A 24,502-nucleotide genomic window follows, 5' to 3' on the forward strand; every position below is an offset into this window, starting at 1 on the left:
ACCATCTGTTCACTCCGGTAAGTTTTTTTCAGAACCCTCATATCTGTAGTCTCTGGTCTGTGATTAAGTGCCTCATTTCTAACCCAGTTCTTTGATCCATAAGTTAAAATTGGTTTGGACACTATCTTGTATGCAGCTAGTTTAGTGTTTGACTAATTTCTGTCTTACCTGATATATATTTATTCCTCAATTTAGTTAAAGAATTCTGCTGATGTACTGGATTTATTTAAGGGAATAAAATCATCTGCATAAAGAACTGAAATTAACATCTCCAATTTTAACATCTGATTCAATGCCACTTCATAATATAATCCATATGGATAATGAATAACAGTGATAGTATGCAGCCTTGTCTCACGCCTGAATTTACATCAGATCATCTTCCAGTACCTCTTAATTTCTAACTGCTGACTTACAATTTTAATATAGACTATGCATTGCTCTGTATAACGTTCCCCATACACCATATAGCTGTAGTGTTATGAACAGCTTTTTTCTTGGCACTTTGTCTTATGCCTTTTCCAGATCTACAAAACTTAAATGCAGATCCTTGTTATATTCCCATAATTTTTCAACATTTGCCTTTAAGCGAAAATATGATCTGCCAACCTCTAGCCTGTCAGCTTCACCTTCTTCTCCTCCTCCTCCTTTTCCTAGTTTCCTTTCCACTATATTTCTTAGCTTCTTCTCAGATGTGCATGCATAAATCTTACCTAGAACACTCAATAGGGAAATTCCTCTACAAGTATCACATTATTTTATTTCCTCTTTTTTTAAAGATAGCTACTATAAGAATCTACTCTAATCATTTGGAATCCAACGTTCTGACCATGACTTCTGAATTGCAGTGCAGCCATTGTAAAACTTCTCTTTCTCCATGTTTGAGCATTTCTTTTCTGGGCAAAAAACAAAATAGGGAATTGAACAATCAGACTTATTTGTGCCTATAGTCCACACAAGATTCTACTAAGGAAGTGGAGGAATTTTTCAAGTCATTTAGAGAAAGTAGCCATACTATACAAATATTACTGGAGAAAATATGAAAAAGTTTAAAACAACAATCAAATCTTGAAAACCCAGTGGCAGACTGAAGAAAAGGGCAAAACTAATAATAATAAGTACCTTCTGGATTTCTTTTCAGGATATAGACTAGTCATCACTAATGCAGTGACTGCCTCTCAGCTTGCCGACTGTTATTATACTGATTCATAAAGGGTGCTGCTCATCCCTTATAGTAGTGTAAGGCCATACTACAACTGGCTCATGTGCAGATCACAACTGCTCAGATTCCTCAAACTTTTGGATATCTCCTCATATACTTAGGATGTACTTAGAGAAGATGAAATTGGTGATTAAGTCAGAAGTTCTGGTTGGTTTTCCATATTACTTGAAAGGCTGCGTGGAGGTTCCCCTCCTGTCATCTAGCTTTGACCATTAAGTGACTTCTTCAGGAGAATATCAAAGATGTTGTGTTTCTACATTGTGCTTTTTCTACAGGTATAATCAAGCCTTATTATAGCTGACAAACCACAATATACAAAACTTGTTCGCTATAAGAAACTTCTAGAGAAACTTCAGTCCTGGGCTTAAACGTCCATAGCATCAGAGCTATGGTAAATGAAATTGACTATAATGTATTATTCGTTTGGTGCCTAGCAGTTCACTATAGCAAAGGTTTACTATTTTTATAGGCTTGGGTCACTATACTTGCATACAGCTCAGGTCAACGTATATGCAGTTCTGAATTCATCTTCTTTCATTTCATCCACCTCTGCTTTGGAACAATCCCTCTCCTCGGTTTTTCTCCATGGACTGCAACCTCCAGCTTTTCAAGAACTACATCAGTCCTTTCTTTCTTTGTAGCTTTCTTACCTCTCATGCATATGGCTGATAAAATAAATATTCTTCTCAGTTTTTTGGTTTTCATAATTACTGCCTTGTGAAATAAACAACACCAGAAGAAAAAATAATTCTTTGAGTTACTAATCCTTGGCTAGATTTCTTACCAACATCTTCAAAACACAAATCACAATTGGTAAACACACAGTGCTCAATCGGATTGTTGCAGAAACAATTCTAATTTTAACTAAATTCAAATTTCAGATTTAATTAAGTGCTGTTTTAATAATAAATTTAGTTTAATCCTTTATCCAAGTGTGAGCAAACAAAGTTTGCACCTGAAAGTATCTTCAGGACTAGGGTAAGGGTGTACAACACCAGGCAACTCGTTGCAAAGGTGGAGCAAGCTAACATCACTTCTATCTCAGTATCTCCCATAATGCAAAACACATCTCCTTGTGGATATGTATAATGTTATGCATTAGTGGAAGGGCCACTACCCAGACTAGTTTCGACCTTTATTGAGGTCTCTTCAGTGAGAGCCAGGCCCAAGTGGAGATACCAGGCAGAAGCATTAGCAAGGTCATCTCTACCTAGAGATGACCTTGCTAATGACCTGACACACCGTTTGGAGTTGCCAAACGGTGTGCCACCTTTTTATTAAATTACTCTGGATTTAGAGAAAGATGTTGAAAGTTTATTTTTCACTTGGTTAGACTATAATAAATTTAGTTTAATCCTTTATCCAAGTGTGAGCAAAGTTTGCAACATTCAGGTGCAAACTTTGTTTGCTCGCACTTGGATAAAGGATTAAACTAAATTTATTATAGTCTAACCAAGTGAAAAATAAACTTTCAATAAGTGCTGTTTGTTTTACCATTTGTATTTGGTGCTCTGAAGATGCTACTTTGAAATCCACTGAAATATTAGTAATTCAGTGAATTATTTATTTTATTCTTCTGGTGTTGTTTATACCATGAAGCACTAGTATGGAAGGCTATAAACTTTCACAATAGCTGATAGCATTATAACAAACTTGCTCACTATAACAGACTACCAGAAAGTCTCAACTTTAGTCCTATCAGCATGCTATTCTGAAGAAAATTCACTATATCAAACAATCCACTATAGCAAATATTTTTGTGGTCCATACAATTTTTTTATAGAGTTCATTGTATGTTGTGCTTTGCCATCATACTAGTAGCCCTGCTAGTGATGTAACAGTACACTTTTTTTTCCTTTTCTTTTTTTAAAGAAAGAAAGGAAAAATTCACTATAGCAAACTATTCCTATAGTTCCTATGAATTCTCCTTAGTGAGTGTAGACTGTATCACAATGAATATTTATCAATAAAAAAATCTTAATTATTAAATATCAGTATGTATTGTTTGGGAAATACAGGTAACCCTCGTATAATGCGGTCTACAAATTGTAGTATCCCTTGTTGAACGTTGTAGTTGTACAACGCGGTTTCAATATAAGATGGTTCTACAAACTGTAGTAACTCTTTATCTTTTCATTTATTTTTCAATGCGCGACTTAAAAATCAAATTTTATCTTCGTTAAATTTGCATCTGCCTGTATCGCTCATGTAGTTATAAGTTGCGAATTTATATTAGGGGGAATACCCTTTAGCACACATATACGTCAATTGCTTACAGTATAAAGTGTTTATTGTTGAAAATTGTCTTCATTTTCTGCCAGGAAAGCACATTAAAAATCATAAGTGTGTTAATCTCAAGCTGAGAACTTTATTTTTTGGGGAGTTATATATACTATGTAATGCTTTTTTTTTTTTCATGTAAAAAAATTTATATTTATAGTAATGCTGATATGGTTGAAAACGAAATTAATGAATTAATTTATGGGGAAATAGATTTAAATGAGGAGGAACTGGTACAATTGATAGATGACATCGAACTAAATGGCGGGGAAAGTCTGCCAAAGATTCTGATTGCGATGAATCCGTTAAAGAATTCAGTTTAAAGAAATTAGCAGAAGGATTGAATTTGGCAAGAAAGTTATTTTATGGATAATGATCTCTCAATGGAGTGCTCCGGAAAATTCACGAGGCAATTGGATATTTGTTTAACTCCGTATTATGAACTTAATAAAAAAATTGCAGCATAGTGGTAAGCAAGGTCTTATTACTGACTTCTTGATAACTAAATCAGCTTAAGTATGCAATGAGAATTATACAAATGATGTCCAACAGATTTCAAGTAATGACGACGTCCGGTCACTTTTAAATAAAAAACATCTACAAAATGTTAGTTTTGAAGAGAGTAATGACGATTAAAATATACACTTTATTTTTTTTTGCCTAAAACATTTATGCATTATATGCAATGAAGTTTACAATGTATAATTTTTTATAATTTTATACTATGTATTTGTTTCATAGTTTATATTGTTTTCTTAACTTATGAATTACCTGGATGACATATCCAACAAAAAATATATTTTTTGTTGGATATGTCATTGTTTATATATAATCTTAAAAATAAAAAAAAAAGTTTGGAACTTAACCCTACTTTTTCTATGTGATCTGAGTCTTGCATAATGCGGCATTTCTTTGGAACCTAACATCCTCATTATACGAGGGTTACCTGTACATTTCTGTTGTGTTGTTTCTTAAGCTCCCTACTGGCCGAGATGAAGGAAATAGTGAGACCAAATTGCACTTCTTATCCATGTTATTCAATGGTGTTACAGAATGATATCCAGATTTAACTGGACGTCTATAGACATCATGGTCGGATGGAGGGTTAAACAACTTGAGGACTAAGCTAGTTGAAAAATAAATGGTCAGCTCTTGTTATTGTAAACTCACGAAAGGAAAAGTATGTTATAGTAGAAGATTTGCTGAGGTGAATTTCCTGTGGATTAGCATATATGCTATAGGATTTTTTTGGAAACTTTTAGTTTTTTTGTTTTTTTTTATGAATGTCAATCACTGTAATGGTGTTTTCATTAGAGCTCACTTTAGTTTATTTTGTTACTCTTTAATCCTCAGTTCATAATTATCATATCCCTATTGTACGATATTTGATAGACCTTAAAATTAATAGAAGTATGATAATTGAGCAATACCATGATGGATGAGTTTTTAAATAGTTTCCATAACTTCTATAAGTGTATCCAGTTTCTCAGGATCATTTTGAAGGAAATGATTAATAAACATGCTGACCTATGACCATGTTTTTTTTAATGTAATTTGACTATATCAACTCAACATTTCAGTCTCAGTTTTGAGTTGGGATATAAAAAAGTCTCCTGAAGCAGTCAAGAAATAATTAGATTCAGGTGATTTTCGACCACTTTTTTCACAAAAATTTTATTTTATTATATTGATCACTGTTTGAGCAGGCACCTTGTCAAGCAAGCTACCAACTATAATGTTCCAAATCTAGCATGACATGCTTGATACTTGCCAGTAGACATTTCAGTACTTCTGAATTACATTTGTTGTTAATAGTTCTTCCTTTTTTTGCACAGATTCCTTCTAGATTATCTCATTGTCATCAAAGAATATGTGGTTTTGATACAGGAAATACTGAGTCATCCCTCACCTTACATTTAGTTTACTTGCCATCATTCATAGTATCAACTAACATTCTATAATAATAAAAAAAAGAAAGAAAACCTTCCAATAACTAACATTCTGTAGTAGGGAAATTGTTCACTCTAAGGGTCATCGTTCATGTCCTCTCAATCTTATTGAAAATACTTAAACCATCAAAATATTTGTGCTTTGAACAGATTCTCATCCCCATAAGATGTTCATGACATTTCATGTTTCAGCAGTACTTTTCTCCAGCTCTAAACACCGTTGGATTTCTGATGGTATAGTAATACACAATGCCCAAAGTACATCCATAAAAATAGCAGCAATATACCAAGTGTGTTGCATTTAGAGACTGCTGAGGTTGCACTTCAAGTCATCTAGTGGTCTTGCAGATTGATACTTGCACTGCATATTTTTATTTTTCAGTCATTACTTTTTCCCCACCCTGTGTAGATTATTGGTGTTATAAACAGGATAATGGGAAACTTAAAAAAAATATATCCAGGATATCCTTGATAGGGGATCACTGGTTAATCAAGTCACAGCATAGTTTCATTAAGGAGAGATTGACTGATAAATCTTATTCTTTATAATAAAGTCACAAGAGAAACAGATGAAACTAACAGGTGTGATGTGATTTTTTTGAATTTTAGCAATATCTTGGATATTTCCCAATTAAGAACTTGTTAATGACAGTGTGCCAAATAGGTATAGACGATTATCTGCTCAGGCGGATGGGAAATTGTTTATAAGGTTGGCTTTTAAGAGCCTAGTGGTTAGGCTCTTAAAACATTGAATTGCAGCAGTGTACATGCAGTTCAGTGTTAGGGGAATCCTTGTTTAATATATTCATAAATATTTAGGTTTATATCTTAAGAGTAAAATTTCCCTCTTTGCTGATGTTATATAGCTGGTAGAGTATTCAGTTGTTTGGATGATCTTGGTTCTTTACAGGTTCTTAAAAGTTTAAGAGAGTGGACAGAAATGGGGATATAAACAAATGCAGGCATGTGCAATTTGATCAGAAGGTAGTATGTGGTGATATAAGATGAATGGAATGACTTTAGAAAGAGTTAACGCACAAACATTTAAGTATTTTGGTTGATAGGCAGTTTAAGTTCAGGAATCACACTGCTATGATTAGGAAAGCTCAATAGATTGCACATTTAATTAAAAATAAGCTATAGTTTTAGGAGAAAAGAATTTTTCTCCTAAAAAGATCATTAGTCCTGATATTAGGTGTCCAGACTAATATAAGACTTCAGCTCTCAATTTTATTCAGGAGAATTGAAGGCATTCAGAGAGAATTCATTAAGTGTTTGGGAGGATTGTATCATGACAGAGAATCATTTGGTTAGTTGTAATATGTTAAATTAATAGGCAGTTTAAGTCCAGATGTCACATTAGTATAACTAGGAAAGTTTGGTAGGTTGCACGTTTAATTTTAGATGGATATTTAATGGTTCCCAGAATGTATAGGCTATTTTATATTCATACGTGAGCGGGCTGACGGCTAGATAAGCCCAAAAAAACCTTTCGGATGGATGGGTTCTTAAAATGGGTTCTTGCTGGTGGAAAAAAGTATCAAAAACCTGAAATGTGGAAAGGCAGCTGGAGTAGATGATATTGGACTAGAAATGCTTAAATATGGACGTATGAAAGTTTTGTAGTTTCTACACTGCATAATTCAGAGGGCCTTGTCAGAAGGTTGAATTCCAGATGATTGGAGTAGAGTTCTCATGGCTTCCAGAAAATTGCACAAGTGAAACTTGGGAACAACAAGCTGAGTTTAGGCTAAATAAAGATTGTCAAGGTCAGATTTTCACTTCATGACAAATAGTTGAGAAATCACGGGAATATAACAAGGATGATCTGTACTTAAGTTTTGTAGATCTGGAAAAGGGATATGACAAGGTGCCTGGAGAAATTCTTTTGTAAACACTACAATTATGTGGGGTAAATGAAACATTATACAGAGCAACACATAGTCTATATTTAAGTTGTAAGTCAGCAGTTAGAATTGAATGAAATACATGGAGATGATTTGATGTAAAATCATTCGTAAGACAAGGGCACACACTTATCTCCACTCTTATGCATGATCTATATGGATCACATTATGAAAGAAGTGGCATTAAATCCGATATTAGAATCGGAGATATCAAACTTAGCTTTATCAATCTGCTTTATGCAGATGGTTTTTCTCCAAAACATATCCATTGCAAGTTTCCAGGATTCTGTAATTAAATCGAGTAACAACTGTAACAAATTTAGCATGAAAAATCAGCAATAAAAATACCAAAACTATGAAATTAGGCAGGAACATAGAAACTTCACTTCAACTCTCCATGGAGAACCTATAAAGCAAGTAAAATATTTCAGCAGCTTTTAGTGAAGATGACAAATTAAATATGGAAATAGACAGCAGAATAACCCAAGCTGGTATGCTGGGGAGCTAGTTGTAAATAAATGTATTTGGAATAAGAGAGAAATTAGCACAAAGACTAAACTAGCAGTATACAAGACAGTGTTTTCAAACCAGTTTTAAGTTATGGATCTGAGAGTTGGGTTAGGCATAAAATATTTGAACAGAGACTACAGATGTGACAGTTGTGAGAAAATTTAGGGATATGAACAGATGAACATATTAAAAAGTTATTAGGAAAGAACCAGATATTGTTAGCATTCAAGAATGCATGAGCAAGAATAATCTAAGGTAGTATAGTCACTTAAACAATAGGAGAGGAAAAATTAGCGACAGGTGCTTGTTGCCAAGATGGGGGAAAACCCAGAGGAAGACCAAGATCCAGATGAATTGATGCAGCCAAAAGTGCCTTAGGAAATCAAAATTTAGATACCATAATATTGGAGTGGTTACAAATAATAGAACTAATATGGAGAAAAATTTTCAAGATTAGTAATAATGTGAACTTAAGAATGTAGTACTGTCATAATAGCCTGAATACCCCTTGAGAGTACACGTCAGAAAGTTGATGATGAGGGGAAAAAACCTTGCTGTAGAGACTGAACATGATACTTTTTTTTTTTCCCTGTCCACTGCAGACCTCAATAAGCAGTGGCCTGTCACTGTTTGGTGAGGTTCATGTACTATCTAAAAAAGATTCATGCTTATAGAGAGAATTCAAACTCTGTTGCTGTCCACTGGACCACACGTCTGTAATTTATTATTCTTTTTAATTAGTTTTTAATTAATTAAAACTAATTTTCAATAGTAAGTAGACAATAGACACTATACCTGCCATAAATTATACATTGTCATAAATGAAAAACTATCAGTAGTATACAAAGTGTGTTATCTTAAAAAGTATTATCCCCTTAAAAATACATTAATGCCAAAGAATTGTTAGTTTTCTCTTACACATTTAGATTTGTGTTATTAACTGATCTAGTTGTGTCGGATCATGACCTGTGCTAGCAATTTTAAAGTTTGAGTGATAAAATAAAGCAAGTTGAAATATTTAATATTGAAGAGCTTTCTTAATCTAATTGCTGATATCTTTATGAAAAGCAAAAAAGTTTGATGTTGCAAAGCATTTGAAGACACACCCTTCTCTGTTAGAAAGAGCTTACAACAGACCACATCTAGACACACTACAGAAATCTGTAATAACAACAGCATGGAGTGATGAATGTATAAAGGTATGTCTGATATCGCAATATTTTGCTGTTTCTTTCTTCCTTCATTTTTATAAAAAATTACAAATATAACTGATAATGCATTTTCACATATATGAATCAAATGTTAAAGATGCCAAAATCTTAAGAAAATATTGATGTTCCCACAAATTATTTCTCTTGCTAAATATCATTGTTTTAATTATTAAAAGAAAAGAGCTTAAAAAGACTAAATTTTATTGAAAACTATTATAAGGAAGAATACTAAATACTTTTTATGTTATAACCAGTAGCAAAACCATGTTTGCCTTTGAAATTTAATTTTCAAAATTTACCAGTATTTAAGTTTGCAGGTCTCTATCATACACCTTTCTTTCTCCTGTTTGCTGGTGTCCACAGATTCTTTCCATCCTCATAATCTGCATTATTGGAAGTCTATGTTTGATCTCTAGAGCAGGGATTCCAGTTTCTGTTTCCATTTCCCTCCTTTTCCTCTTCTCCATGTAGTGTGAGTGAAACCTTTCAAGGCCACAACAAAAATACCAGTTTTAACTGTAGTTCTGGCCTGCAGCACCACAGTTAAAACAGTCGTGCCACAAGCCGGCTACCAGCTAGTGCATGGGTCCAAACCTGGCAGTAACGATTTGGGAGGCTTCCCGATTAACTGGTGTATAATCTACTGCCAGGTTGTGCCAGAAGAGGAGTCCAGGTAGTGGTATGTGGAGGACACTGTCAAGGCCAGGTCATCATGGAGACTGGTTTTTCTATGGAAGTCATGTCCAAGAGTATCTTCTCTCTCACTGCATGTCCCTACTATATCCTTCCATGTAATCAAACCTATGAAGACTCTCACAGACAATAACAGTGACACTGTGACAAAAGCAAATCTTGCTTGTAAACTAATCCCATCAAAAAAGTCACATCACAGCCTGCCACAACGTACAAACCACAGAATCTCTTTGCTAAAAACTCACTTTTACATCCACCTTACTAAAGATATTACTAACATCATTACTAACATATTAATATAAACATAAATGACATCCATACAAAATATATAGCAGAATTTTAATAACAAACTAATAAAATATTCCGAAAACTTTATTTTAGAAGTACAAAATGGATTTAGAAAAGGATGACTGTGTATAGACCCGGCCTTTTACCTAAAATTAATAATAGAGAAAAGAAGAAAATACAATTTAGAAACACATATTAAAAGAAAGACAAATACCAAATAATATTCTAAAAGCTTTCATAAGTATATATGAAAATAATCAAATACAAATAAGATTAAATCATGAGCTATTATATACAAGAAAGATAAACCAAGGAGTCTGACAGGGATGTCCCCTTTCACCAACTCTTTTTAATATTTATCTAAATAAAATAATAATAAACTGGAAGAAGAATTTCCATCAAGGTATTAAACTTTCTCCTACTATGAACTTAACACTCTCCTTTTTGCTGATGATCAAATAATAATTACAAATTCTGAAGATAACTTACAAAAAGATATTTTAAATTTAAATGAGATAGCCAAAGATTATGGAATGATAATATCAACAGAAAAATCAAAAACGATGTGTCTAGTAAAAATTAAAATAGTAATAAGATTTTAGAACAGGTGAATTCATTTAACTACCTAGAATGTATGATTAAATATGAAAACGAAAAAGATATAAATGCAAAAATTGCAAAATATTTAAAAATCATCATCATCATCATCATCAAATTCCTGCCATGTACCCTCAAGGGGTGTACAGGATATGATAGTACTACATGAAAAAAATTACATCATTATTAATTTCCTATCTACAATTTTCCTCCAAATCAGTCTGTTACTTGTCAAGACTCCAACATTATCAGATCTTATATTTCTATCGTCTAAAGCACTTTGTATCGTATCAATCCACCTATATCTTGGCCTTCCTCTGGGTCGTTTTGCTGCCACCCTGGCAGAGAAGACTTGTTTTGCTAATCTTTCCTCGCCCATTCTATTTAAGTGACCATACCACCTGAGATTAGCTCTGCTAACGCATTCCTGGATGCTGACAATGTCAAGTTCTTTCCTAATATCCTCGTTTTTAATATGATATTGCCATTGTTGCCATCTGTTCACGCCTATAATCTTTCTCAGGACTCTCATATCTGTGGTCTCTAGTCTTTGGTCAAGTGTTTTACTTCTGACCCAGCTCTCAGATCCATAAGTTAAAACTGGTTTGAACACTGTCTTGTATACAGCTAATTTAGTGTTCCGACTAATTTCTCTCTTATTCCATATGAATTTATTCAATTGACTTCCCACCATACCAGCTTTGCTGATTCTGTTGTCTATTTCTATATTTAATTTACCATCTTCAGTAAAAATCGTGCCTAAATAGCTGAAATGTTTTACTTGTTCCACAGGTTCTCCATTCACAACACAGTTGACATTTTCAATGATTCTGCCTATTTTCATTGTCTTTGTCTTTTTATTGCTGACCTTCATACCATATCTATTACAACAGCTATTCAATTTAGTCAGAGAATCTTGCAGACTTGTAGCAGATTTATTTAGAAGTATAACATCATCTGCATAAAGCAAAGAGCTGACATTAACATCTCCAATTTTGATATCATGTTTAATACCACTTTCCTTCATAATGTGATTCATATAGATAATGAATAACAGAGGGGATAATGTACATCCTTGTCTCACACCAGATTTAACATTAAACCATCTTCCTGTACTTCCTTCAATTCTGACTGCTGACTTACAACTCAAATAAAGACTACGTATTGCTTGGTATAATGCCCCATTCACACCATATAACTGCAGCGTATTGAATAGCTTCTCTCTTGGCACCTTGTCATATGCCTTTTCCAGATCGACAAAACTTAAATACAGATCTTTGTTATATTCCCATGCTTTCTCGACTATTTGTCGTAAAGTGAAGATCTGATCCTGACAGCCTCTATTTGACCTGAATCCAGCTTGTTCTTCACCAAGCTTTTCTTCCACAATTCTTCTCAACCGTTTCTCAAGTATACTTGCATAGATCTTGCCAGGAACACTCAGTAGAGAAATACCTCTGTAATTCTCACATTCAGTTTTATTTCCCTTTTTATATATGGGTACTATGAGAGCTCTACTCCAATCATCGGGAATTCGTCCCTCTGTCCAGGCTTTCTGAACTATGCAGTGCAGCCACTGTAATACTCTTATACCACCATACTTCAGCATTTCTGGTCGAATATCATCTACTCCTGCTGCCTTTCCACATTTCAAGCCTTTGATGGCTTTTTCTACTTCAAGTATGGATATGTTTTCCTGACTGCATGCCTGGTCAGTGTTTTTTACCACTGTGCTGTCATCACTGCTTGTTTCATTTAGCAGTTTTTCAAAGTAATTACTCCATACTTCAAGGATATCTTTTTCTCCCGTTTTCATGTCACCTTTATCATCTCTAATTCCTTTTACAGCACTCTTTCCTCCATTCTTAAGTTTCTTCAACAACCTCCAGAATATTTTGCCACCTTCTTGATATTTATTTTCTATATTCTTGCCAAAGTCCTCCCATGACTTTTGTTTAGCTAGTTTTACACAGTGTTTAGCATTCTTGCATTTGTCTCTATATTCTCTAAGAGCAAAAGCTGACTTATTTGCCAGGAACTTTTGGTATGCTTTCTTCTTTTCCTTCACTGCCTCTTTAACTTCCTGTGTCCACCAGGGAGTTCTGATTTTTTTATCCTTACAAACAACCTCACCACATGCCTCTCTGGCAGAATCAATCAATGTTTTCTTCAGAGTTTGCCACTGAATCTCCAAGGTTTGGTTCCTGTTCTCAAACTCTTTCATTTTTTCTTCAATAATCTTTGTGTATTTTAGTCTACAGTTGACATCTGAGAGCTGCTCAACTTTTATTCGCTTTAAAACTTTCTTACATGTTATTCTTTTCAATATGAAATTCAATTTTATCCTGCTCAAGACTAAATAGTGATCACTTCCAATTTCAAATCCTCTGTACACTCTGGTGTCCTGCACCAGGAAGAAAACATCACTATCAACAATAACATAGTCAATGAGACTTTTCTTATTCGTAGCCTCTTCTCTCCATGTGAATTTGTGCACATTTTTATGTTGGAACATGGTGTTAGTAATGACCAGTCCATGTCCTGAGCAGAAGTCCAACAGATATTTGCCATTATTATTAGCTTTGCTCTTTTCTCCAAATTTTCCCAAAATATTTTTGTATGTCTGACAATCATTTCCTACTCTGCTATTTAGATCCCCAACAAGGACCAATTTTTCATTGTGTCAGTTGCTTTTTCTAAAGCCTCAAAAAAATTCCTCCACTTCTACCTTAGTAGAACCTTCTGTGGGACCATAGGCACAAATAAGTCTCATTGTCCAGTTCCCCATTCTCATATTTGCCCACATTACTCTACTTGAGACTGCCTGCCATTCAAGAAGATTAGCCTCGTATTTTGTGTTGAATACTATGGCTACTCCTTCTTTTCCTTGATTGTCATTGCCTGAATATAACATTTTGTATTTATTGCTCAGAAAGAGCTCACCAGTTTTGGTCTTTTTTGTTTCAGTCACCCCTATTATGTCGATCTGGTACTTATCTAATTCCTCAGCTAGCTCCATTTCTTTGCCATTCAGGCTTCTTACGTTGATAGTACCGATCTTTAACTCTGATGATGTTGAGTTGGGGTTTATTTTCAGATTTGTTCCAGTAGCTGACTTTTCGCTGTTCGCCCTGGTTCCCTGGCGAAAACAACTGGGGCCTTGTTTAACCGGGCGACGCCCCAGCTGGCATGAAATTTTGTCATGTTGTACCATCATTATATATTTTGGTTTAACCAATAAGAATACAATTTGGTCGGCTAAATCCCAAATTGCCAGCCCATCCTCGTCCGTTCAGTATCCAAGTAGATACCCAACAGGGTGCACCACGAGAAGGTGAGGATTGGACATTAGGTCAGAAGCCCTGGTCGGTTCTCCGCATTCCTTTAAAGGCTATGTGGAGGTCTCCTCTCAGTTATACAGCTTTGACCCTTAAGCACCCCCATATTTAAAAATAACAGGTGTAATTAACTCTATATTTAAGCCAAACCTAGTACAAAAACCAATCAGGATAAAAGTATAAAGTACATTATCCCTACCAATCCTTATTATATATGGAACTGAAATCTGGACAATAAAACAAAAAGACAAACAAAGATTAATAACAGCTGAAATGAAGTTTATGAGAAAAACTTCAAAGTATACTCTATTTGATCACAAAGGAAATGAAAAAATTATGAAAGAATTAAACCAGGAATCGGTAATAGAAAAAATTAAAAACCATAAACACAAATGGATGAACATGTTGAAAGAATGAAAACAGAAAGATTACCAAAACAAGCCTTAAATTACAAACCATTAGGAAGAAGAAAATCAGGATGTCCTCTTAAGAGATTCAACGATGACCGCTCTAGGCCTAAATCCTTGAACAGAATGATGATAAATGACATCCATCATCATTCGCAGTCTTCCAGAGTAGATATCTTATTTCTGACAGAAACCCAGATCACAGCTACATCTACTACTGTCCACCTCCAGTGCCCAAACTACACACTTCACAATTCTTTTCACCACAAGGGTGACACCTGTGCCTTTGTGAAATCTGACATAAACTGCCAAAGATTGGCTAATTTAGAATTCCCTGCTTTTGACCTTCTCTGCCTCAAGGTTTCCTCGTACCATTTAGTAACTTTTATTTGTTGCATTTATTGGTCTCCAGACACTAATAATAACTCAGATCTCATCATATTTCTTTCCATGAAACTTGAGCATATGCAGTCCAGCTATCCACATAGTAAGGTCATCTTCCTGGGTGATCTTAACATCCACAATTCCAACTGGCTCCCCTACTCCGACATCACAAACCAAGGACGAGAATCAGAAGTCTTTGCTGTAAGTAATGACTTAACACAAAAGCTACATCTTCCCACTCGAATCTGTGATCTCTCTTTGCTCTCCAAATATTCTGGATCTCTTTTTGATCAGTTCTCCTTCTGGATGCACCATAGAGGTCATCTCTCCTATCATCAATACAATCTCTTACAGATCTCCTCTCTCACAGAACACCACTCCTGACCTTTCATCCTCTAGCACTACAGTTTGGATGACCTCCAGAAGTTCTACTCCTTGGTTTGGCTATTGCTTCCACTCACTTGACCCAAACACCTACTGTGAATGAGTCACAGAAATTATTCTCAGTGATATGAAGGGCTTCATCCCCATTCAACCCATAATCCACATCCACTTTCCAAGCCCTGGTTTGACCGAAAATGTGTCAAAGCAGCCAAAGAAAAAAATTCAGCTTACTGCATATGACTCACATCAAGAGCTCCAGCTTCATACTCTGCCTATACCCAAGCACACAACATGCAAATCAATCATCAGCAGATCCAAATCTAATTTCATAAAGGCCATCAGCAGAAAACTTGCTTCCTGTCCAAATGGAAGCCGTGCCTTCAGGTTGCTTGCCATTGGATGCAACTTCTACTCTCTCCTGCATTTCCACCTCTGTCTCATACTGATGGCATGACTCTTTTCCTCAAACTCTTGCATAGATGACCAAAGGAAATCGCTCCCTACCATACTGGAATCCAAGCACTGTATGCCTCTTATAGTTTTTTGACAAAAAGTCATCAGAAAACTAATAACTTGGATACTAAAAAGTTTTCTGGTCCTGATGGTCTCACCTAGTCAAAAACATTGTACTCCAGAGCTAACTACCATCCTGCATTGTCTCTAATTTTTATACATATCTAGTACTTATCCCAATGCATGGAAGCAATCTCATATTCATCTTATTCCAAAAAATGGTAATAGAAGTCTACTGCTAAACTACTGATTAATTGCCATCGTCTCTGTCCTCTCCAAAATAATGGAAAAAAGTCATCAATAACCAACTCCTCCACTGCTTCGAGGCCCATGAATTAATTGGTAACCACCAATATGAATTCTGCCATTCGAGATCTACAGCTGACCTTGTAGCTTACATTACCCACCACTAGACACATACCATGGAAAATTTTGGAAGAACTTTATTATTATTTTTTATTTTAATTTTTTTTAATTTTTTTTTTTTACCGCATCTCCATAGAGTTAGGAGACTCGTTGTGGGGGACCTAAATTAACCATTATACCCACAAATCCTATCATACTTCTTGAATCCAGTACGAATTTTGTTGACATTTCTAAAGCAGCTTTCAACTGTCTGTGGCAATAAGGCCTACTAAACAAATTGCCATCCTTTCGTGGTCTGTGTTTATATTACCCTGCTTTGCCTTTGTTTTCTAATGGTGAACGGTCGGCTGCTTTAACTAACGACTGCCACCATATATCTATTTCTACTATATCTTATTTCTCACGCTCTATATTTGTTTTAATGACTGCATCACTTAGTCTATATTTTGAGTATGAGAATATAAGATCTTAAATCAATGACTAAGCAGATATTGTTTATATTCCCACTTATATTATTCTTACTTTAAACTAGTCATGGCTTAAATATAATACGTATAAACCTCTATCTTATGCAGGTTCGAATTTTTTAGGATAGTGCATTGACAGAATCAGTCCAATGTGTTGTTTACAAACCATTTAATTAAGTCAAACCCGCTATGTACAGAATGAGTTACATTCACATATATACACAATATCATTACAAAATTTTTCTTTTTGCTATCCTCAATATTTTCTAATCTAACTTCTAAGCTAATTCACAATCTAGCATAACATTAACTGAATATAAGACATACCTTGGTTAAGCCTAATTCACCATTAATATACATTATCTCATAAACATAGATGCTTGACATACATTCTTGTTCAGTATTACAACCACTCAATTCTTGTTTCAGCAGGTCAATTTCCACTAAAATTCTTCCTTGTCAGGGTTGTCAACTATGCCTTGCCTTATAGGAGGACCCTTAACATGGCAGCATTGTACAGCTCCTTCTCTCTGAGACGATCGACACAATAGTTCTCACTTGGCGGCGATCCCAAGTAGAAGACTTAGAGCTTATGACACTTCTCTTTCAATTTCCGACATCGAACTTGACACGATGGGGACTTTGGTAAAAAAAAAAAGCTTAGAAAACCCTCAGACAAAATTCCTTCCTGACGAATTGCCTTATATAGTCCCTAGACCTATGTTGTGCATATGCACACATCTCTCGAAATTGGTCATGTATTTATCTTCAGACATGCTGACATCATTCTTCACGCATCTTTGGAATTCTTTATCCATCCATGGCAACTATGGTCATGTATTGACTTTTTGGATATGATGACATCATTCTTCACGGGTCTTTGGAAATTTCCATCTAAAGCAATTCTCAGAATTCTTCACTAATCTTAGCATTAGACTTACTGATTTAACATTACTTAATAGCCTTACACGATGACGTCATGTGTAGACTTACCAGGACATTTTTGAGAGTTTGCGCAAAACAAAAAGTAATGCCTTCTATGCTAAGTACTTATGATTCAAAAGGCTAAATAACGGAGTGGTTAACAAAAAACAACATTCCGTAGTAATAATTTTTAATTACTCTTAACTGAACATAACTTATTATTAAAAGTTATTAATATTTATTACTAGCGTGAACTTTCTTTAAAAATTCTTTGTTATTTTTAATCGCGTCGAAAAATTCACTACAATTTAGTTCACTATTAAGTTTGCAGTGCAATACAGCTTTTACTATTGATTCAGCCATTCTACCTCTTTCTTCAGACCATATGTTATTCATTATTGAGAATATCCTTTCAACAGGTTAAGATGTGCCTGCCAGGCTGAAAATGTATTCTATAATTTGGACAAGATTGGGCAATGAAACGTTCTTTCCTTTGAAATGACTGAATAGTTGTATCCATTTTTCTTCGCATCTTCTATTTTTCAAAATGTCATAGTTTGCTGACCAAAAAGCTTTTGCAATCACCACCTCATCAAACAGTTCATCCATGTTTATTGCATTATTTGCAAGAGTTTCATTAATTTTTTCAGCTGAAGCTTCAATTTCCGACCAAGTTAATTCATTGTTGTTTATCCAAGTAAAAGATTCTGCTCCACCAAAACTGTTTTCCCAAAGCTCAATGTAAGAAAGACATCGGTCATAAAATTTTGTAAACTCTTGTAGTATTGTATTAATATTAATACTTCCATTATTTTCCAGTATTCTAAAAAGCTTTTTTGCTTCTTGAGGTATAAATTTATTATCATGCCTTTCCTCAAGATTTGTTTTTAATTTTCTAAGTTCAATGACAATATCTGTTTCACTCGCTTTTGTACTTTCCATAATCAAGATAGATTTGTTAAACAATTTGAGTTGCCCTTGCACAAACCACAAATACATTTTACCACAATCATTATCAAAGAAGTGTTTTATCATCACTAGACAGTTCTTGTGAAATAAAATATGATTTCAGTCCCTCGTAGATTTCAAGTATTCTGTCAATAGCTGGAAGTAGCGAAAGAAAACGGGTGTTGCCATGTTGAAGAACCTTTTTATACTCTACATCTACAAATTCACAGAATGCTTTTAGTTGAGTGACTCAAACCGTATAAATGTGGAAATAAATAAATTTTGACTACTAAAGTTTCTATTTCAATAGGTAGAACATCAACTGCAGGTTGAAGACAGTTGTGAATGATGTGAGCATTGCAACCAATGCCCACAATATTTCTTCCTAGTTCCTTCTTCAATTGACTGTAAATATTGTTTTCTCCTCTCCATTTTACATCACCAAAATTGGTATTGCAGTTATCTCCACAAAATCCAATAATTTTTTTTGTTATATTATGAGTTTTCATGACTGACATTGAATGGTTTGTCAGTATTTCTGCAGTTTCACCAGGAACTGATTGAAAGTCTAAAAGTTTAACTTTTACTCCACAGTCTGGTGCAAAATACCGCACAACACATGGCACAGTTTTAATTTCTTTCCTGTTGGAAGAATTAATTGATATCATCACAAAATTTCTTTTGTTTAAATCTTCACAAAGTTGCTGAAACAACAGTGACTCAATCACATTTTGTTCTACCCAGTCTAAACTTTGTTTCAAAAAGCATTGATATCAATTTAGATGAACAATCAGCAGACTTAAAGCTAAGATTGTGAATAGCAACATGATATGCAAAAATTGCTTCTTTAGCAGCTATTAAAAATTCTTTGTCACTTGGATCAGTACCTTTAAAATATGACAATATCTTTGAGGAAGTTCCTGCCGCTGCTAGACTAGCCTTATGTTTCGCACATGTGAAGTGATTTTTTTATGTCCGAACACCCACCACAAGCCACAGAAAATTCTGAACACTGTTCACATTTCACTTTGTCAATATGACCACAAACTTTTTTCAAAAATGGATAATCTTTTTTTAATTCATCCATAAGCACAGTTTCTTTTTGGCATTTCGGGGTTAAATTAATTTAATGAAGTAAAAAAAAATCACAAACAACACATCATAATCATCAAATTCCTGCCATGTACCCTCAAGGGGTGTACAGGATATGATAGTACTACATGAAAAAAATTACATCATTACCAACTTCCTATCTACAGTTTTCCTCCAAATCAGTCTGTCACTTGTCTAAACTCCAACATTATCAGATCTTATATTTCTATCGTCTAAGGCACTTTGTACCGTATCAATCCACCTATATCTTGGTCTTCCTCTGGGTCGTTTTGCTGCCAACCTGGCAGAGAACACTTGTTTTGCTAATCTATCTTCACCCATTCTGTTTAAGTGATCATACCACCTGAGATTTGCTCTGCTAACGCATTCCTGATTGCTGACAATGTCAAGTTCTTTCCTAATATTCTCGTTTTTAATATGATATTGCCATTGATGCCATCTATTCACGCCTATAATCTTTCTCGGGTCTCTCATATCTGTGGTCTCTAGTCTTTGGTCAAGTGTTTTACTTCTGACCCAGCTCTCAGATCCATAAGTTAAAAACTGGTTTGAACACTGTCTTGTATACAGCTAATTTAGTGTTCCGACTAATTTCTCTCTTATTCCATATGAATTTATTCACTTGACTTTCCACCATACTAGCTTTGCTGATTCCGTTGTCTATTTCTATATTTAATTGACCATCTTCAGTAAAAATTGTGCCTAAGTAGCTGAAATGTTTTATTTGTTCCACCGGTTCTCCATTCACAACACAGTGGACATTTTCAATGATTCTGCCTATTTTCATTGTCTTTGTCTTTTTATTGCTGACCTTCATACCATATCTATTACAACAGCTACTCAATTTAGTCAAGGAATCTTGCAGACTTGTAACGGATTTATATAGAAGTATAACATCATCCGCATAAAGCAAAGAGCTGACATTAACATCTCCAATTTTGATATCAGGTTTAATACCACTTTCCTTCAGAATGTGATCCCATATAGATAATGAATAACAGAGGTGATAACGTACATCCTTGTCTCACACCAGACTTAACATTAAACCATCTTCCTGTACTTCCTTCAATTCTAACTGCTGACTTACAACTCAAATAAAGACTAAGTATTGCTTGATATAATGTCCCATTGACACCATATAACTGTAGCGTATTAAATAGCTTCTCTCTTGGCAACTTGTCATATGCCTTTTCCAAATCAATAAAACTTAAATACAGATCATTGTTATATTCCCATGCTTTCTCGACTATTTGTCATAAAGTGAAGATCTGATCCTGACAGCCTCTATTTGCCCTGAATCCAACTTGTTCTTCACCCAGCTTTTCTTCCACAATTCTTCTCAACTGTTTCTCAAGTATACTTGCATAGATCTTGCCAGGAACACTCAGTAGGGAAATACCTCTGTAAGTCTCACATTCAGTTTTATTTCCCTTTTTATATATGGGTACTATGAGAGCTCTACTCCAATCATCGGGAATTCGTCCCTCTCTCCAGGCTTTCTGAACTATGCAGTGCAGCCACTGTAAGAATCTTATACCACCATGCTTCAGCATTTCTGGTCGAATATCATCTACTCCTGCTGCCTTTCCACATTTCAAGCCTTTGATGGCTTTTTCTACTTCAAGTATGGATATGTATTCCAGACTGCACACGTGGGCAGTGTTTGTTACCACTGTGCAGTCATCACCACTTGTTTCATTTAGCAGTTTTTTAAAGTAATTACTCCATACTTCAAGGATATCTGTCTCTCCTGTTTTCATGTCACCTTTATCATCTCTAACTCCTTTTACAGCACTGTTTCCTCCATTCCTAAGCTTCTTCAACAACCTCCAGAATATTTTGCCACCTTCTTGATATTTATTTTCTATATTCTTGCCAAAGTCCTCCCATGACTTTTATTTAGCTACTTTACACAGTGTTTAGCATACTTGTATTTGTCTCTATATTCTCTAAGAGCAAAAGCTGACTTATTTGACAGGAACTTTCGATATGCTTTCTTCTTTTCCTTCACTGCCTCTTTAACTTTCTGTGTCCACCAGTGAGTTCTGATTTTTTTATCCTAGCAGACAACCTCACCACATGCCTCTCTGGCAGAATCAATCAATGTTTTCTTCAGAATTTGCCACTGAATCTCCAAAGTTTGATTTCTGTTCTCAAACTCTTTCATTTTTTATTCAATAATCTTTGTGTATTTTAGTCTACAGTTCACATCTGAGAGCTGCTCAACTTTTATTCGCTTTAAACTTTCTTACATGTTATTCTTTTCAATATGAAATTCAATTTTATCCTTCTCAAGACTAAATAGTGATCACTTCCAATTTCAAATCCTCTGTACACTCTGGTGTCCTACACCAGGGAAAAAACATCACTATCACAATAACATAGTCAATGAGACTTTTCTTATTCCTAGCCTCTTTTCTCCATGTGAATTTGTGCACATTTTTATGTTGGAACATGGTATTAGTAATAATGAATCCATGTCCTGAGCAGAAATCCAACAGATATTTGCCATTATTATTAGCTTTGCTCTTTTCTCCAAATTTTCCCAAAACATTTTTGTATGTCTGGCAATCACTTCGTACTCTGCTATTTAGATCCCCAACAAGGACCAACTTTTCCTTTTTCATTGTGTCAGTAGCTTTCTCTAGAGCCTCAAAAAATTCCTCCACTTCTATCTTAGTAAAACCTTCTGTGGGACCATAGGCACAAATAAATCTCATTGTCCAGTTCCCCATCGTCATATTTGCCCACATCACTCTACTTGAGACTGAGTGCCATTCAAGAAGATTAGCCACATATTTTGTGTTCAATACTATGGCTACTCCTTCTTTTCCTTGATTGTCATTGCCTGAATATATCATTTTGTATTTATTGCTCAGAAAGATATCACCAGGTTTTGTCTTTTTTGTTTCAGTCACCCCTATTATTTCGATCTGGTACTTATCTAATTCCTCAGCTAGCTCCATTTCTTTGCCATTCAGGCTTCTTACAGCGATAGTACCGATCTTTGACTCTGGTGATGTTGAGTTGGGGTTTGTTTTCGGATTTGTTCCAGTAGCTGACTTTTCGCTGTTCGCCCTGGTTCCCTGGCGAATACAGTGGGGCCGTTGTTTAACCGGGCGACGCCTCAGCCGGCATGAAATTTTGTCATGTTGTACCATCATTTTTTATTTTGGTTTAACCACTAAGAATACAATTTGGTCAGCTAAATCCCAAATTGCCAGCCCATCCTCGTTTGTTCAGTATCCAAGTAGATACCCAACATGCTGCACCACGAGAAGGTGAGGATTGGACATTAGGTTAGAACCCATGGTCGGTTCTCCACATTCCTTTAAAGGCTATGTGGAGGTCTCCTCTCAGTTATACGGCTTTGACTCTTAAGCACCACACAAACAACATGCCGAAAAGAAACACCGACTCGCAATCTAAACTCAACTAAGATTGCGCGTTTTCAACAATGACTTGCAACGCAATGTACAAGCCAGAGTCAAAGTTGGGTATTCATGTTGCCTAATTGCCATTTTCCGAGGCTGCACATTTTGTACTGCGTGTATATTCATTATCATCATCATCAAATTCCTGCTATGTACCCTCAAGGGGTGTACAGGATACAATAGTACCACGTGAAAAAAATTACATCATTATTAATTTCCTATCTACAATTTTCCTCCAAATCAGTCTGTTACTTGTCAAGACTCCAACATTATCAGATCTTATATTTCTATCGTCTACATAACTTTGTACTGTATCAATCCACCTATATCTTGGTCTTCCTCTGGGTCGTTTTGCTGCCAACCTGGCAGAGAACACTTGTTTTGCTAATCTTTCCTCGCCCATTCTGTTTAAGTGACCATACCACCTGAGATTAGCTCTGCTAACGCATTCCTGGATGCTGACAATGTGAAGTTCTTTCCTAATATCCTCGTTTTTAATATGATATTGCCATTGATGCCATCTGTTCATGCCTATAATCTTTCTCAGGACCCTCATATCTGCGGTCTCTAGTCTTTGGTCAAGTGTTTTACTTCTGACCCAGCTCTCAGATCCATAAGTTAAAACTGGTTTGAACACTGTCTTGTATACAGCTAATTTAGTGTTCCGACTAATTTCTCTCTTATTCCATATGAATTTATTCAATTGACTTCCCACCATACCAGCTTTGCTGATTCTGTTGTCTATTTCTATATTTAATTTACCATCTTCAGTAAAAATCGTGCCTAAATAGCTGAAATGTTTTACTTGTTCCACAGGTTCTCCATTCACAACACAGTTGACATTTTCAATGATTCTGCCTATTTTCATTGTCTTTGTCTTTTTATTGCTGACCTTCATACCATATCTATTACAACAGCTATTCAATTTAGTCAGAGAATCTTGCAGACTTGTAGCAGATTTATTTAGAAGTATAACATCATCCGCATAAAGCAAAGAGCTGACATTAACATCTCCAATTTTGATATCATGTTTAATACCACTTTCCTTGATAATGTGATCCATATAGATAATGAATAAGAGAGGGGTAATGTACATCCTTGTCTCACACCAGATTTAACATTAAACCATCTTCCTGTACTTCCTTCAATTCTAACTGCTGACTTACAACTCAAATAAAGACTAAGTATTGCTTGATATAATGCCCCATTGACACCATATAACTGCAGCGTATTGAATAGCTTCTCTCTTGGCACCTTGTCATATGCCTTTTCCAGATCGACAAAACTTAAATACAGATCTTTGTTATATTCCCATGCTTTCTCGACTATTTGTCGTAAAGTGAAGATCTGATCCTGACAGCCTCTATTTGGCCTGAATCCAGCTTGTTCTTCACCAAGCTTTTCTTCCACAATTCTTCACAACCGTTTCTCAAGTATACTTGCATAGATCTTGCCAGGAACACTCAGTAGGAAAATACCTCTGTAATTCTCACATGCAGTTTTATTTCTCTTTTTACATATGGGTACTATGAGAGCTCTACTCCAATCATCGGGAATTCGTCCCTCT

General features: G+C 35.2%; 1 protein-coding gene across 1 annotated transcript in view; it reads left to right on the top strand.

Annotated features, from left to right (window-relative positions):
- Positions 1-24,502, top strand: part of LOC150095937 (putative U3 small nucleolar RNA-associated protein 11) — a 115,963-nt gene that overhangs the window by 65,743 nt on the left and 25,718 nt on the right. The window contains exon 6 of the mRNA XM_090409369.1: positions 8,937-9,067. Within this exon, the coding sequence (XP_090265495.1) occupies positions 8,937-9,067 (131 nt within the window). The remainder of the gene's footprint in view (positions 1-8,936; positions 9,068-24,502) is intronic.

This window comes from Typopeltis vanoorti, chromosome 19 (genome assembly GCF_054136105.1).
Source record: "Typopeltis vanoorti isolate ZY-2024b chromosome 19, IOZ_Tvanoo_1.0, whole genome shotgun sequence".
In the NCBI taxonomy this organism is placed as follows: Eukaryota; Metazoa; Arthropoda; class Arachnida; order Uropygi; family Thelyphonidae; genus Typopeltis; species Typopeltis vanoorti.